This window comes from Citrus clementina, unplaced genomic scaffold (genome assembly GCF_000493195.1).
Source record: "Citrus clementina cultivar Clemenules unplaced genomic scaffold, Citrus_clementina_v1.0 scaffold_3, whole genome shotgun sequence".
NCBI classification, from domain to species: Eukaryota; Viridiplantae; Streptophyta; class Magnoliopsida; order Sapindales; family Rutaceae; genus Citrus; species Citrus x clementina.
The window spans coordinates 517310-532254 of record NW_006262339.1 but is presented as its reverse complement, the minus strand read 5'-3'; the positions used below and the strand labels follow the sequence as shown (position 1 = coordinate 532254).

Here is a 14945-nt window from a genome sequence, read left to right as displayed (position 1 = left end):
TCAGACAAGGTAAAGAGGATGTTATGTACGTTCTAATATTCAATAGGCAAAAGATAATTTACAAGAAGAAGAAAGGTTGTTTTGAGGACTCTCCAAATCAAGACCCCATAGTTTAGAAAATGCTCATCTCCTCTCTAACACATTTATCACAAACACATACGCAAATAGATAATTGCTTGCTCCTAACTCACAAACAAAGCACGTCTAAACAAACTGCAACACAATAACTATAGGTCAGCATGACTCAAAACTGTCTAAACTAATTAAACATGATTTTATAATAAAATCAACTAAACAAGCTATTTTGCTCGTAACATCCCCCTTAATCATGAAAATTTGGGGATTTTGACATTTATGGCCTATAGCATATTTGCCATTGCAGTAATAGCAAAGCCCACGATCTTTACGATTCTTCACTTCAGTTGGGAATAAACGTTTGAATGTTGGTGAGGTATGATTGCTTGGTAAATGTCCACTCAAACTTTGAGTTGTAGACTGGATTTTAGATGATCGGTTACAAAGTTTGCACTTTTCGTCAATAAGTCTTGCAAGTCCAATGGCAGTTGATAATGATTGAGGCTTCTGAGTCTTTTACTTTAAGCGAATTTCAACTTTGAGTTCTCCAACAAAGAAGCTTTTTAGTACATCCTCCACCATATGAGACAATCTATCAAGTTTTTTTCTTGGTAAGTCAATATGGAGATTTTTTGCTTTAATTGGGATAAGGCCTTTAAAGCATCATCGAACTTCACGGGTCCAAGTCTTTTAAGAAGGACAGTTCCTTCAAGATGGAAAGATGCCAATTGCACTTGGTATTCCCCCATAATCTTTTGATACTCTAAAGTATTATTCTGTCATGTAAAACCAACTATTTGGATCCTCACAATTGAAATTTGGGAACTTTACTTTGAAAATTTAGCTGAAGGACTTTTTTTTTTTTTCCCTAATAGATGAATTAGATGCTCTTGGCATAGAATTTTGGATGACAATTGTACTGGCCTGGGAATATTGGGAATTTATTTGGTCACACTTAGTATTTAGACTCTGAAGTTTGCTACAAATCTCTTGCATGATTATATCTTGATTGAAAAATTTGGTCATACTTGCTATTTAGACTCTAAAGTTTGCTAAGAATCTCTTAAATGATTACATCTTGATTCTTAAATTTTTCAGTAACAAAGATTTTGAGATCAATTTCTCTTTTTTTTTCTTCTTTTTGTTTGTTTGTTTGTTTTGGGAACGTGCTTTTAACTCACAAATGCTCGAATGACTCAAGACTGTCTAAACTAATTAAACGTATCATAAAAGCAACTAAAGAGGCTCTTTCGTACGTAACAAAGGGATCAAACCAACTCATGGAATTTTTTTTTTTTAACTTTTAATGTCAGGTGGTATCATGAATCATAAAATTTAACGTTTCCATCTCTATTGTCTACCCAAATACAGTGAAATAAACTTTGTAAATCATTTTGGTAAATTTGTTATTGATTTTCGTATCCTTTAAGAGTATGCTACATTTCTCAAGCAATGACCGAAAGTTGACAAATTTATTATTAATCTATACTGCCGATTACAGATTGATGTGAGTCACCTCATTTGAGATAAACAAACTAATCTATACCGCCGATTACGTAACCTCATTTGAGATGTGTAATGTTCGGAGGATACTGCTCGGTAAGTGTAGGAGCTATTCATCGTGAAATTTATTGCCAGGCTCCTCGGATACCACCTTGGCTTGAATCTTAAGAGGAAAAAAAAAGGAAATATTTTTTAAAAAAAGCAAAAATTTCCTTAATTGTTTTCCACAGTCCATAAGAACCTCAAAAAATTTCACAATTCTAATTTCTAAATATAAAGGCAGAAAATGAAAGTAACATCTAGTTTTATTTTAATCTATACACGCTCATTTGTTATCCATCAATGGAGATGATAAATATGATACCTATTGGCAATATCAACCAACAATTGCATCTATTTCCTTCCTCATTTTGCAACTGCTTCATAAAAAGAAAATGACTACTTGAGTTTATAATCTTACACAGAACAGGGTGGAGCTCCACCCTGCTTGAATAAAGTAAATGGAAAGAAAAAGCTGTCTGGATGTACCCCATGATTCAGCTTATTTGCCATTGATGGTTGTAGAGACCTTCAAATACGTAATAATGTCCCAGGCGAGATTTACGGCATGAATTCTGCCCTTCAAAATCTTCTATCATCATCAACGGCCATAACGCTCCCGTATGGAAAATGTAAAGAATATCGGACAATACTTATCTGCATGATTTACAATTCTTGCCTGAATGTACAGGATGATTTTACTTTACAGTAATTGGAATTTGGCTTTCAGGCATCCACTTCCCGTCAGTCTCCATTTTCTTCCTGATCCAATATAGAGTTCAGCTGTTGTTGCAACTGTCAATAATAAACAAGCATTCTTATGTAAGGATGACAGATATCAATAATTGAAACATAGGTGCTAGGTCCTGCCTCTTTCACTCTTAACTAAAAAGTAAAACATAGTCGATAACATATCTGAAAGCAAGAATATGGAATAACTATCACTCTCCCCTATTTGAAAAGTCATCAAGGTAGGAAGAACTCACTTGTACGTGTTTCAACTTCTCAGCTGTCAGTTCATCCGTTAAATTGAGCATCCTGCAAAATGTGAGAGAAAAACAAAGAGGAGCATCAGATAAGAGAAACTTCAATATGCAGAGAAAAAAATAGGGTTCATCAGAAATACTTAATTCAGATTGACAATGACCAACCTAGCCTGTAGTTCTGAGATCTTGATAAGCAGTAAACGCTCCCTCTCAGATAACGCTGGTTCAACCTGTCAAAAGAGCATATAAGAGAAGGGGAGGGAAACAAAACATCAATTATTCGTGAAACATCAGTTTCCAAAGGACTAAAGCATTAATGATCATTCGGACTGCAACGATCAAAGTTTTGATCAAACTGCCCTTGAGATAGACCAATGAATCTAAAAGAACATTACAATCATATAAAGCTGATCATTATTTTTTTTATACATTATTAAATGTAGAATCTAGAATCCAGGTTAAATGCTTAAATGTGAAAATTATACACTATAACGAATTGCGTGTACCAAATCCAAGCACATATTATCATTTGCATTTGATGACAAAGGCTAAAGAGGGAAGCATATGCAGGAAGCCCTTCTGTCAGAAGGGCAAAAGCCCAGAACTTAAATAAAATAGACAAAAACTTAACATACATTTCCATTGTTCTCTGTACTACGAGGAAGTGGGGGCAATTTTCCATTTTGAGAAGCTGAAATGACAAAAGAGTCTTGTTCAAAACCATATTTCCAATTATATTATATCATGCATCCATGAAGACAACTCCTTCACTCACCATCCAGAACCTCAGCTGGTTGCAAGCTATTCAGTAAATTCATGATAAGATCCTGCAAGAAAAGAGAATTTCCAATCAGAAAATATATTTCCAAAATCAGGTGTTTTATGACAAACAAAACCTGGATATTGCTTAACCTGTTGAAAAGATGTCTGCTGAAAAAGATTCTGAAGATGAGGCATGAGAACTGATGCTGCCACACTACAACTGTTCAAATCCTTGGAAGATGGACTGGTGGGCTGAAAAAACATAAAATAGCATGAGCTACCCAATATAACCAAAAAATTTAAAACAAACTACATAGAGAGTAACAAACAGGGCACATACAACTTGTTTGGATTCAAATATCCAATCACCGACGCTAGCAGACTTCCTCAAAGGTGATCCCTGAAATACACAGGAACAGAACACCATGTGAGAACTAAACAACAAATATAGTCACCAGAGAATGTTTAAGCAAAAATCAGACACACACCTGTGATCGACGTGGAACTGTACTTAATGGAATATCCTAGGGCACATTAATTAGTTAGTGACAATCACATAACAGCACATACATAACATAGGAAAAGATCCTCACCTTTACCAGATCTAAATTTTCAGATGTTACTGAGAATCGCCCTTTAATTTGCACTAGATTAGCCTTTGATTTGTCATCCATGGAATCTCTATATCCTGGTAGAGGAGAAATATTCAACTCAATTCTCATGCCACCCAATATAATAGCAAAAACGATGACAATGATGATAGTAACAATAACAATGAAAATGATCTAATCATCTCCAATTATCATAAAAATCTTCAGGGCACCTGCCGAAGATTTTATGGGAGCTGATAAACTATTTGCTGAAGCTCGGTTAGGAAGCATCAAAGGACCACTAAAGCTTGGAGCTCTTCGAACTTCACGATTAGATTTCTCAGTTGGTGGTTGATTTTCAATCTCACACCTGACAATTTAAAAAACTATAAGTTCAATCAATTCAAGTGTGAGCACATAACATATGAGGAGAAAGGTTATACCTTGATATAATGACTAAGGTACCAGACACAGATGGAGAAACTTAAAATGTAGACTTACAAACCTTTCGGAGTTACGCGCCCTTTCTGATGATGAATGACTGAGCAACATGCCAGGCATGAGAGGCCCACTCTGAGTATGGCGACTTTTCACTGCTTTAGCTTTAGTCTGCATTGTGTCCTTTTCTGAAGTTGATGCCATTTCCTCAGTGCTTGATCCATTTTTCCTCAGAGCAATATTCTCTTGGTTTCTATCTAGGGAATCACCTTCCAGAGCCTTTCCCTTTTTGTTCAAGCTCTCATACAGCTGTAATTGATTAGTTGGTCCTCTGCTTTCCGCCTGAGATAGCTCGGCAATAGAATTTGATTTACCCAAACTAAACTGGAAGCCAGTCCCAGCCTGCCAATAATAAATGAGAAATATTAAAGCATCTGCTTAATGATCAAAACTTCCAACCCAACACCAGATAAACTGCCTAATGACCTTAAAACCAACAGATGATTTCACGCTTTCATTTTCTTCCTTGGTCTCCAACATATCATCATCATCACGCACCTACAAAATTGTTGAAATAATTTAGTATAAATGCAATTATTGACAGAACCAGATAACAGAGTGTTTTCTAAAAAATAAAATTCCAATGTGGAATATCTTGAAAATAGATCGATTACTTACAAGAGATGCTTGAGCTTTCAAATCCTCAATATCAAAGTTCCAAGCACTTACTCCTCTCTGGTACTCGCTCTGATGACAAAAAGACAAGACACACGTGTAAGAAGAAAAATATGGATGCCTACATTGATCAGTAGTGCTCATTTGTCTTAGAGTGCCATGAAAATTTTGAGCTAGGATCACTATCCACTCTGCCAGTATCTAATACCACACTCTGGCAAAATTGGACCTCTTACTCTTAAATAATTAATTAATTTTTATTTTTTATTGGGTTGGGGAAGGAAAGGGTGGGGGGTTGTCTGTGCAAGCTTGTTTCTATGGTTAAAGATTCTCTATTAGAAATCAAAAATCAAAAGCAACATATGGCACATTTTTGCTTTTTTGGGTTGGGGAAGGAAAGGGTGGGAGGTTGTCTGTGCAAGCTTGTTTCTATGGTTAAAGATTCTCTATTAGAAATCAAAAATCAAAAATCAAAAGCAACATATGGCACATTTCTGCAGATCATATCACTTAAACCACCCTCACTAAATCATTCTTCTTGAGTTGTTGTCAAGCACTTTGAAATGAAGACCAAAAGAAAGATATAGACAAACAAAAGAGCAGAGCATGAATTCTAGAAAAGTATCAAATTGGCACTAAAATTGAACCGAAAAAAAGATTTGATAATCAAGACTAAAATACCCAGCAAACATCATAATAAGAAAATTTAAAAAAGAAGCATCGTCCAATCGATCAACCAAATAAATTTTAAGTCAAAAGTTCATAAGTTCAAATGTTGGTTATAACCTGTGATATAGCTTCTTGTTCTGCCGAAGGCATTCTCTTTAGAGCTAGTTGTGCAGCATCCTTAAGCTGCAATATTACAGCAAAATCATCAAATAGAACATGGTAAATAAGAAGCCTGCATCATAATCATAGCAGTATGATAGCTGACCTGAAGTGCTTTCACACGATTCCAAAGTGGTGGCAAGTCAGCAAACAAGTTCTTCACAGAAAGTTCTGGAGGCTTTGCATGCTTGAAAAACGAGTGCTTTAAAAGCTTCTCTGCAGTTGGTCTCTTTGTTTGATCTTTCACCAGGCACATGGCAACCATTTCTTTAAAGGACTGATTACAACTGGAAATCCTCCAATTAGAATATTACTCCATAAGAGAAATACATTATATCACACGAGGCTCAAAGTCCTTTGACCTCCTTATCAAATCAAGGCACGGACTCAATTCAATCCATCTATTTATGGTATATTTACGCAGATAAAAATCACAATTTATTATGAAAATCTAGCCAGAAAGAAAACCAGTACCTTAGAGAACTTTTTATCACGATCATAATCAAGCCCGGGAGGAGCATTCTGAATGGTCATCAGTAGAACCTATAACAAGGAAGAAAAATACATGTATCAGATATAGCAATGAAGCACTTCTGGGAAACCCCTCTTGGGCTCATGTCATACTGTTAGTACATTCTACCATTTCTTTTAAGTTATTTATTTATAGTTTACATTGTAGTTAAATCCTCGTAACGATTTTCAAACCTTCATTGGAGGGTATTTAGAGAAAGGTGCATGACCATGGGCCAACTCCAGTGCAGTAATGCCAAATGACCAAATATCAGCCCTAAACAACCAAATAAGCAACTCGTAATAAGCCAACATATATTACAAGCAAAAAGATTGCAATACGTTTCATTTGCTTCACAGAATACGGAAAAAACTTAATCTTGTCTTGTACAAACAGATTCAACATCCTTAGTGTTCTTCTACATGGAATGCAAAAAAGGACATAGAAAATCACTTAAATCCCCAAATTTAGCTCAATTAACTAAAAAATTTGCTTCAGCTAGCAAATAAAATCTAATTATTTGAAACCCCAGGTTCTGAAACTCTGGCCTAAAACTTTTGACAGATATGACTCACTTGGAATTGTATCCACTTCCTGGCTGCAATACCTCAGGTGCCATCCTGCAAAACAAAAGAAACAAGAATTTAGCATCACATGCACCATCATTCAATTCAAAAAAACAATTGATCATCTCACGCACCATCTTACCAGCATGGAGTTCCCACAAAAGTATTTCTTGAACGTTGTCTGTCACCTGTATCAAACATGCAAGCTGAAACACCAAAATCTGCAAGCTTGACCACCCCATTGGTATCAAGTAGTATGTTTCCAGCCTGTCAGAACAGTTAAAATAAACTAAGCTTGAGACCTTTGCAATGTAGATTCAAATTCAAAGGGAGATTGTATAAACCTATCCCTGGAACAAACTATGATGCTTAGCAGACCTTAACATCCCGGTGAATGTGTCCTTGGCGATGAAGGTAATCCAAAGCCTTTAGAGTTTCTTTTAGAATAGAACCAATTGCTGACTCTTCAAATCCATCCTGATATGCAATCTTCATGAGGTGCAAACACGAACCCTCAGCCATAAATGGCATGACCACCCAAAGGTTACTGTCAACAACAAACGAACAATATGCCCTTATGACATTTGGATGATCAATCAAACTCATCGTTTGTGCCTCTCGGCGTATGTCATCCTGCAAAGGAACATGACATAATCCATCACATACACCATAAAGCTTATAAATTCTACACTATCTGCTTAAAAAATAATAATTGAAAAAGAAAAAGCAATTAAAAACACTCGTACTACTAAATACAGCTCTTAATCTCAAATGAATCCAACTGAATCGAGCAATTAAACAATTCACTCAAATTAATTAAATCAAATCAACCGAAAAATCTTATCTAATTAAAATCAAATAAAATAAACTAATTAAAAATTCAAAACAACTAACCAAATTACTGTTGCAGCGGTCGAGATCCAAACACTTAACAGCAACAACTTCATTGAAAGGTAAGTAGATCGCTCGGTAAACCGTAGCACTGGCGCCATAGCCAACTTCTTCTAGGAGCTTGTAGTCACTTGGAATCGCCGAGTATGTTTTCTGATTTTGATTTTGGTTGCCCCCCATTCTTCCCATGCCCTATGAGAATTACCAAAATACCACCGAGCGCACAAAGAACAATCAGTTTAAATACTTCAGGTACTTGATTTTTGCCAAGGGATGTTAATTTTCGATCCGTTGACCTTCACCAAGCGAGATATAGAGAGAGAGGGACCGGGTCTGTATGTTTTGTTTGGGGATGATGGGGAGAGACGGTGCTGACGTGGCTCAATGGCGTTTGATGATTGGGATGGTAACACGTGGATAGGAGTTGTATCATCAGGAACGACTGGGTCCCATTTTTCATGCTCCAAGTCTTACACTCTTACTAAGCTGTAAATATTTTTTTTAATAATTATTTATGGTTTCTTTTTCTTTTCCTACATTTATCTCATTACAATATAACGTATCTACAATTATGAAGTTGGGACTAAACTAATTTTATTCCTATAAAGAAATTATTGTTTTTAGAGATGTAATTACATAAATTATTATTTTAATTTAGTTGCCTTTAATACAAGTAATATATGGATTTTAAATTTCTATATTGGAGAAATTCCTTCATGTTGGCTGATGATTCCACCTTTGGATGACTTTAGCATACTCACGAAGGCAATTGGTTGCATTGTTATATAGAAGAAAAGTCAAAATTAGGTATCAAATGTTTTGGCATCGTCTTGTGTGATACACAACAATGAGCATTTGCGAAAAATCAATTAAAGGGTACAAGGATCCTGAGAAAAGCAGTTCATTTAATAACTTTTCGGTCAATTCATATATTTTTAATTTATATTATATAGAGATTGTAATAGGTCTTAAGCGAAAATTAACAAAACAATTATCTAATTATAATGCCAGCTAATATCATCCCTGTTTTGTCATAACATGAATAAATAAAATAAGGACATGCAGAATGAAAACTTGTTAAAATTGTTCTTTCACATCTAAAATTAATGTAGTCACAGCAAGAGATAAGGATTCGGTGGTAAATTGAGTTTTTGCTGAACATTAAGTCAATGGTTATTAGATAAGATAAATAAAAAAATAAAAATTTAAAACAATTATAGTCATTGATTCAATACTTTGTAAAAACATAGCTCAAACACTAAATCTTAATCCCATAGGAAGGGATAAGAATCTAGTGCTGAGTTAAATTTTTACTGAGTACTAAATCAATGGTTATTAAATAAGATAAATAAAAAAATAAAAATTTAAAACATTTTTAGCCATTGATTCAGTACTTAACAAAAACTTAACCCAATACTGAATTTTAATCCCACAAGAAGGGATAACGATTTAGTGCTGAGCTGAGTTTTTGCTGAACATTAAATCAATGGTTATTAGATAAGATAAATAAAAAAATAAAAATTTAAAACCATTTTAGCCATTGATTCAATGTTTAGTAAAAACTTAACATTGAATTTTTAATCGCAAAGTGGTTCTACAAATCTAAAATGCCAAATTTATAACCATAGGCAGCTAACTCAAAATCACTTGATTTTGTCATTTGAAACTTGATATAGTACTGAAATTAAGACATGTATGTAGTATAGATGACCCAAATCCTATCAAACCATAATTTTTATCTATCGACACAACATTTAAACACGCATGTAGTAAATTTTCAGAAATCTAGTTCGAGGATAAGGAATCTATATAAGAATTGAAGAGTCCATGGTGGTTCACTCAAAATAATTTCAATTTCTTGCTAAGAATTCGAAATTCAACCTTGCATGCAAGGAAACACACCAAATTTGATCACAACAACCAAAACTGATTAAAATATAGGAAACCTAAAGGCTGATTTACTCGATTTTTCTGACATAAGTTTGATAAAGCTTTCGAAATTAGACCATGCATGTGAGAAAACTTATCCAAAATCAAGCAAATGAACACAAACTGTAGAAATTGCAGATCTTGAATTAGAAAATTTATATATGGGCTAGACTATGTTACAATAGTATGTAATATACAGTAATCCCATGAATTATCATTTATAACAATTCAATTGTTTCACATACGGTAATTTTTAATTTTAGATAGGATTGATAAATTGTGGACTTGGATAAGGTTTTTTAAAGTCTAGACCAAAGTCCACATTATTTAAAAAAAAGTCTAGGCCTTCAAAAGTTCATCCAAATTTGGATGGGCTGAGCTTGGGCAAGGTTGGATTTTTTCATTAGTTATAAAATATATTTTTAATAAAGTTAAAAAAATATTTAAATTATAGATAATTATTTAATATATAATATGTTAATAATCCAATACATAAGATATTAGTAATACAACATAATAAATTATAAATACTAATATAAAAAAATCATATTAATTTAATACTTTCAGCTTTTTCTTTTTTATTTAATTTTTTTTTTTATAATTTTGAAGTTCAAACTTCTCAAACTCTTATCCAGATTCAATTTATGCAAATATTACAATTTTCGACCCCTATTCAGGTCCAACCCATGTGGGCCAGACTTTAAGCCTATGGGTCTGAGCTAGACTACCCTTTGCTTTTAAGGTGAACAATGTAACGGAGCATAACCCTCCATATATACGCACTAAAGCCAAACAAAGAAGAGTATGAGATGGCATGGTTAATTAATTGGTTATTAAGCATTAGGCTGGCTTCATCGACTTAAAACACAAATATGGGCTGCTACAATAGCCCAAAGTAATTTTATAGGAAAAAAAAAAAAGAGGGAAGGGACAAGTTAAAATATATATAAACATAGGTTTCATTATATGATATAATAAAATATGTTGAATTGAAATTTTATGCAATTTTTGTACTTTTTTTAATTTTCCCTTACTGTAAACTGCAATAGCAAAGAAGTCGCTCCCTGAATGTGATTGGGGAGTGAGTTTGAGTCGTTGCTATTTATTATAAGAGTATTATATTTTTTTTCTAAAATAAGAGCAAAATATCAATAGATTATAAATAGAATTAAAAAATAAAAAAAATATTTGTTACATAGATCAAAATATGAAAATGTTATTCCAAAAATTGGATTTGTCAATCTCATTGTTATATTCATTGATTTTAGAGATTAAAATTATAATCGGCCAAAAAGATTGGTTGCTTAAAAAGAAAATAAAAAAAAAAAAGAGGAAAAAGGAAATCAAAATAAGCTCTTGCGTCGTAAACTTTTAGCAGAGGCTTTAGAAACCAAGTAGCCGACGCCCAAACACATGACCCAAATGCCCACGTCAACGGCCCATCGTACACCTTCCAGTTCCAAATGAATCGCCTCTTCATCCTGGACGTCCACGTCGGATCCACACGAACAAGAACAAGAGCAACAGCCGTCAGATTCAGGTTCAGATTCCACACCTCTCTCCTCCGGAATCTCCTCCAGCTCAAGATCAAACGTCATACGCCTATGGCTATTAATATAATGATGATTATTCCTTCTCTTGCTCTTCAAAACCACCCTCTCAATAATCGCCGCGTGTCCGTCGAGCCCCACATAAACCTCAGCCCCGGCGCCGTTGTCGTCGCCAATCTCCCTGTCTAACACGCACTTACACTTCAATTTCCAGTCGTCCTCATCATTCCTGAAGATACCCTTCAACACTTTCTCCTCATCAAAGTAAACCTCAAACGACACCGCATCGGTAACCACCACAGGTTCCCTGCTACCGTATATAACCTCGCCGTCATCCGTTTTCGCCGTAACAACTCGATAGAGAGTAACAAACGCGGGCGTGTCGGGTCGGATGTCTTTGCCGGATATTTCAAGGGCCGTTTCATTGATACGTGGCAAGTACACAAGCGTGAGAAATTCAGGCAACATTTTCTTTTTCTGAGTTGCAAGCAATCTCGATAACCTAACGAAGAAAGATTTCACCTTCAACCGATCTTTATGGTTGTTGAAGTAGAAACCTTGAATATCAGCTGACCGACACATCGTTTTTTATTTTTGAAGTTCGTATTTGAATGTTAGTGTTTTATTATGACTCCTACTTCTATATTGTTATTATTATTATATATATATATATATATATATATATATGAGAAATCAACGGAGGGCAAATGAGAATTGGATTTGGCGGCTTCAAAAAGGCAGAAGCGTCGTGGGTTCTGTTTTGGTCTTTCAGTTGAGGGTTTCGATTGTTTACTACCGAAAGAACATTGGTTTTGTTCGAATCCGAGGGTGGCCAGCACACGGTATTTTGACGGCGTCAACTGAATACCGCGTGCCCGCGAAACAACTCGCTCAGAAACTATTTTCCACTTGAGTATGAGTGGGAGTATTGGCAACCTCTAAATATCTCTTTAACATTTTTTTTATTAATTTAATTAAAATATTTTAAAAAAAATTATAAAATTTTCTTAACACCGCTGTGATAAAAATATCTTTAATTAAAATTTATTAATACGGAGGATAATTTTTCTTATTATTATGATGTGTCAGTCAACTGTTGAAAGAATTAAAAGATATTTTTATTCTAAAAAAATAAAAAAATATAAATAAGATATTTTTTATTTAATTCTTATAAAATAAAATAAGAATGAAATTCACAAATCTTATTACATCCCGTCTCGTTGCCGATCCTAGTGGTATCTAGGTTTGGGCAGTGGGGGAAAGGGAAGAGCCAATCAATATCCCATTCCTTTCGGCTCGTTTTGGCAACTGGATTGGTCGTTAATAAAATATTTGGGCGGCTATTACAAGACCATAGTCTGCCCACTAACTTTGTAATGGATTGGGCTTAATGCTGCCCGGGGCCCAGACATTAGTGGGGTTAAAAAATCAGACCAAACAAAAGAGTTCGGCTTATCACCCATTTTTGTTATTTTTTCTCCCCCTAATGAAAGACTAGTTGGGCTTTATATGATTTGAGATCAAGATGGCAGACGTGACATAGTAGTATCCTCGGCTAATTGCTATGAACCTAACTTAACTTGTGACTGGCGATGGCAGCGGAATACGGATCATTTCATTTTTACTTGTTGTAAGCTTTTTTTTTTTGAAAGAGATTTCATTAAGCAAAAACAAATTACAAACTGTTTAGTAGCCATGGAGGTGGAGCACAATTCCACACTCGAGAATCTGTCATAGAATTTCCTGCCCTCGCAACAGAATGAGCAGCAAAATTCGCAGATCTACGGACAAAAGAGAATTTCACTTCTCCTAATACTAGAGCTAACTCCCGGCAATCCTCAATGATTAAACCAAAGCCATTAGGGCCAGAGAAACCCTCAGTCAAAGCTTGAAAAACTTGAAGGCAGTCCATCTCAACAATAACACATGGAAGCTTGTACTCCTTCAGCCAGCTAAGAGCCTCCCGGATACCAAGAGCTTCAGCCTCCCTTGCACTAAAAGCACCATGCCTGCCAACACATCTTGCAGCCAAAAACTCACCCTCTGAGTTGCGAATAACACAGCCAAGTCCGATCCTTCCCTGAGATGCAAAAACTGCAGCGTCTACGTTGCACTTAACCCAGCCAAATTCAGGCTTTTCCCAGCTCACAGCCCCATGAGCCAACTGATGCACCCCAGCATCAACAAAGTACAATTGTTTCTTAGCTGTCTGCCATTGATAAAGCAACTGCCCAGCTGAATTAAGCACTTGCAGAACAGAGCCATTTTTCTGGTTCTATATCTTATCATTTCGATGGATCCAAATGCGCCAACAAATCATCATAGCTATATTACAATCATCTGCACTGCAATATGCAAAAATATGCTCCAGCCAAGTCAAGAAAGAGGTGCAGTAGCCAACAAAACCCACAGGAGAAGAGAACCAACAAGTCTTGGCAAAGCTGCACTCGATTAACGCATGCATGACTGTCTCCTCATTGGCATTACACACAGCACACGTGGAAATAATATCCACCCTTCTAGAGAGTAAATTAACAGCAGTAGGCAACACATTTTTGGCAGCCCTCCAAATAAAATTCTTAATTTTACTAGGAACATTCAATCTCCACAGTTTCCTCCACACACCAGCAAACGAATCAGAGGTAATAGGATTTAATAACTTGTAACAGCTGCGTACCGTATAGCATCCGCGAGGGTTGGCCTGCCAGTACCATGCATCATTATCTCTTCTGGAGCTGAGAGGGATTTGTAAGATTAACTCCTTATCCCTTGCATTAAATAGGTCCGACACAACATCAAAATCCCAGATCCGTTGGTTGGGAACCATTAAACAGTCAACAGGTGCTGCAGCAAGCTCCTCATTAAGCTCTGTTGAAATAAAACCATCAGTAATATCGGGCAGCCAAGGGTCATTTCCGATAGAAATATTGTGTCCACTCCCAACCTGCAATCTACTCCCTTGCACTACCACATCCTTGGCAGCTAACATAGACCTCCACACAAAGCTCGGGTTGTGTCCCAAAGAAGCTTTAAGGACAGAAGTTCGCGGAAAGTAGCGAGCTTTCAGCACTTTAGCCATAAAAGACTCAGGTCGGGTTAAAATGTGCCATACTTGTTTCCCTAGCAACGCAATATTAAAAGAATGTAACTGCTTAAACCCAAGACCACCATGCCCCTTTGGATTGCACAGATATTTCCACTTCATCCAATTAATCCCCTTGCCATTACTGTGATTGTTGCGCCACCAATATGAATTCATCATCCCTTCTAACTCTCTGCATAAATCTTTTGGCAAAAGATAAATACTCATAGCGTAATTAGGCATTGCAAGAGCTACCGTCGTTAATAAGATTTCTTTGCCAGCCCGTGAGAGCATTTTCGCACTCCATCCTTGAAGTCTCTTCCATACCCTATCCCGAATATAATGGAACACCTCTTTTTTCTTTCTGCCAATGTAAGACGGAAGACCAAGATAAGCTCCATGGTTAGTGGTTGCATTAACCTCCAGAAGCTCACACAGCTGCCAAACGTTGGCCTCGCTTACATTAGCACTGAATGATATTGATGACTTGCTGAAATTAACCACCTGTCCAGAGGCTTTA

At 35.8% G+C, this 14945-nt stretch overlaps 2 protein-coding genes across 4 annotated transcripts; both read right to left on the bottom strand.

Moving 5' to 3' along the window:
- Positions 1-1865: 1865 nt before the first annotated feature.
- Positions 1866-8211, bottom strand: LOC18046906 (serine/threonine-protein kinase BLUS1). Of its 3 annotated transcripts, XR_002906433.1 has the most exons (22): positions 7868-8211; positions 7352-7606; positions 7116-7240; positions 6983-7027; positions 6602-6683; positions 6371-6439; positions 6003-6173; positions 5855-5920; positions 5072-5140; positions 4880-4951; positions 4461-4795; positions 4189-4325; positions 3959-4053; positions 3854-3889; positions 3706-3765; positions 3516-3617; positions 3379-3430; positions 3239-3294; positions 2769-2833; positions 2604-2655; positions 2107-2412; positions 1866-1994 (listed from the first exon to the last, which is right to left on the bottom strand). XR_002906433.1 is itself a non-coding variant. In XM_006439172.2 (21 exons), the coding sequence occupies exons 1-21, from the start codon at positions 8051-8053 to the stop codon at positions 2362-2364; spliced, it is 2181 nt and encodes a 726-aa protein (XP_006439235.1). In that variant the 5' UTR covers positions 8054-8211; the 3' UTR covers positions 1866-2361. The 3 variants fall into 3 exon arrangements, 2 of the variants coding, with proteins under 2 accessions (XP_006439235.1, XP_006439236.1); XM_006439172.2 differs by having other exon boundaries at positions 1866-2412; XM_006439173.2 differs by lacking the exon at positions 3854-3889 and having other exon boundaries at positions 1866-2412.
- A 2800-nt stretch (positions 8212-11011) lies between these two features.
- Positions 11012-12139, bottom strand: LOC18046905. The gene has a single exon (XM_006439170.2). The coding sequence runs from the start codon at positions 11923-11925 to the stop codon at positions 11137-11139; it is 789 nt and encodes a 262-aa protein (XP_006439233.1). The 5' UTR covers positions 11926-12139; the 3' UTR covers positions 11012-11136.
- Positions 12140-14945: the final 2806 nt, after the last annotated feature.